The 2,500-nt window shown below is 50.9% G+C and overlaps 1 protein-coding gene across 1 annotated transcript in view; it reads right to left on the bottom strand.

Moving 5' to 3' along the window:
* LOC311328331 (unconventional myosin-XV-like) overlaps nucleotides 1-2,500 on the bottom strand; it is a gene marked incomplete at both ends in the record, with an annotated part of 57,999 nt that overhangs the window by 24,978 nt on the left and 30,521 nt on the right. Inside the window, 2 exons of the mRNA XM_084462318.1 lie at nucleotides 1,793-1,854; nucleotides 2,115-2,158. Coding sequence (XP_084318444.1) covers nucleotides 1,793-1,854; nucleotides 2,115-2,158 — 106 coding nt within the window. The remainder of the gene's footprint in view (nucleotides 1-1,792; nucleotides 1,855-2,114; nucleotides 2,159-2,500) is intronic.

The following is a 2,500-nucleotide window of genomic DNA, read 5'->3' as shown; positions in this document are numbered from 1 at the left end:
GGAACCGGCTTAAAAAGGTAGCGTGGAGCACCCAGGCGGGACAATGAAACATGGAACGAAGAGCTAAGAAGAGGAACTTGTCGGAGACGGAGGTGCATGTGCTAGTTGGTGAGGTCCACTCATCCAGAATCAAGTGAAAGTACTATTGGTTGCTAGTAAAAAGACAATAACGAGGGCTTGGTATAAGGTGGAACCCCCAACCAAGGAGCAGTGGTGGGTGTTGTGGAGGAGATGTATGTTAGGGAGAGGTTCACGCATGCATTGAGGATGCAGGAAGGAAAGTTAGAAGGGAGATGGGAAAAATGGATGGATTATAGAAGGAAGTGTGATGATACCACTAATATTAAAATTGTCATATTTGAGTAAGAAAAAAAAGCTGCATGGATGGATGTACCCATAAGCTGTTATTGTAGGTTTTTATGTTTTATTGTATTGTCGTTGTATGGATGGAAAATGCTAATAAAGATTAAAAGTAAATAAGACAAAGAATATGTATCTTGGCTATGGACACACCAACAAGCCAGCCGTCACGCGCAGCGCCTGCCTCCAGTCTAGCCCCTACCCTGCTGTGCGCCAGGATGAATGAGTCATGCGTGGAGCCAGGCCACCGTGCCACTACACTTGTGATGAGCATGTCGGCGTCACATATGATTTGGGTATTTCTAGTGTGCACATTTTAGCGATTCACATAGACGTATTCATTCACTGATGGTGCCCTTATGTGGGTGCAGTCGCCATCGCCGTCACCTCTTTGGAGTTCTATCTCGGCCAGTAGGCCGAGTAGCGCCGGATTCATTTAGGCTCGCATTACGCACAGGAGGACTGTCATTTATATGCTTACCAAAGAGCAAACAGGTCCACATGATCACATATTAATGACAATCTAATTGGTCAATTATTGCCGTTTGATGGAGTGCCTGCATTAAGTGTGTGACATATAGCGCGGAAGGGTTTGGGACAGCGCATAGGTACAGTTTGGGGAACAAATCCATATCGAACCATGAATGAGCCGGTTAGAGGACACGTCTAATCTTGCATTGCGATATATGTTTGTGCTGAATTGGCCTATTAGCCTACATGATTGTGCGTTCATGAACTGTCGCTCTTATTCTCTCCGTCAAACATAGTAATTCACCGACGCACCACCTGCGTCGCCAGTTCCCCCTGTGTTCAAAAAGGGCGTAGAACACCGTGTAAATCGGTAGGACAAGTTGAGAGGTGTCCTACAAAAGCGCGGAGAAAGGTGACTAAATTTTCGCCCTTTCGGCTTGATAAATCGCAATGTGGGGGGGGCAAATGGCGTACGCCTGAACTCGCGAAAAAGACCGTGTAAAAGAAGGCGTACCTCAATGATAAATGAGGCCCCAGACTGGAGGAAGACGTAAACACAGAGTTACAGCAGACTGGAGGAAAACGTAAACACAGAGTTACAGCAGACTGGAGGAAGACGTAAAAACACAGAGTTACAGCAGACATGATGACAAAACAGAGGAATGGAGGAGAAGAGGTAGAGTAGAGGTAGGGGAAGATAGGAGGAGGTAGGGGGAGATAGGAGAGGAAGAGGAAAGAGGAAGTAGGAAGAGAGAGTAGAAGGAGGTGGTGTTTCCAGGGTATTGAGAGGGAGGGAGAAGAGAGGAGGAGATAGGGGGGAGATAGGAGAGGAGGAGGAGAGAGGAAGTAGGAAGAGAGAGTAGGAGGAGGTGGTGTTGCCAGGGTATTGAGAGGGAGGGAGAAGAGAGGAGGAGGACAGAGGAGCACGTGGTGTATTAGGCCCTGAGGGTATTGTAATTACCATGATGACAGCCTGCTGATTCATGATGGCCTGCTGCTGTTGAGCCATCACCACCTGGGGGTCTGGGAGGAGGGATTCAGATAACAGGTTAGGGAGGAGGAGGGGGAGGAGGAGGAGGGGGAGGAGGGGGAGGGGGAGGAGGGGGAGCGGGAGGAGGGGGAGGGGGAGGAGGAGGGGAGGGGGAGGGGGAGGTATAACGGGTTGGGGGGGGGGATTCAGATAACGAGTTAGGGAGGGGGGGGGAGGAGGGATTCAGATAACGGGTTCGCAGACTGTTGTTACTCTGGTATATGTTGCCATGGTGATACACACCTGCAATTACAGGTGCGACTGGTGCGCGGGGTGGTGACATCATCCTGCCTGGACCTGTGTTAGAAGGAGGAGGGATTCAGATAACAGGTTAGGGAGGAGGAGGAGGAGGAGGAGGAGGAGGAGGAGGAGGAGGAGGAGGGATTCAGATAACAGGTTAGGGAGGAGGAGGAGGAGGAGGAGGAGGAGGAGGAGGAGGAGGAGGAGGAGGGATTCAGATAACAGGTTAGGGAGGAGGAGGAGGAGGGGGAGGGGCTGGAGGAGGAGGAGGGGGAGGGGCTGGAGGAGGGGGAGGGGGAGGGGGAGGGGGAGGGGCTGGAGGGATTCAGATGACGGGTTTTCAGATGTTTGTTGTTTCTCTGGTATATGTTGCCATGGTGATACACACCTGCAGCTACA

This window comes from Borostomias antarcticus (assembly GCF_949987555.1).
Source record: "Borostomias antarcticus genome assembly, contig: scaffold_131, whole genome shotgun sequence".
In the NCBI taxonomy this organism is placed as follows: Eukaryota; Metazoa; Chordata; class Actinopteri; order Stomiiformes; family Stomiidae; genus Borostomias; species Borostomias antarcticus.
The sequence above is the reverse complement of the archived record's forward strand: the minus strand, read 5'-3'. Positions and strand labels throughout refer to the sequence as shown.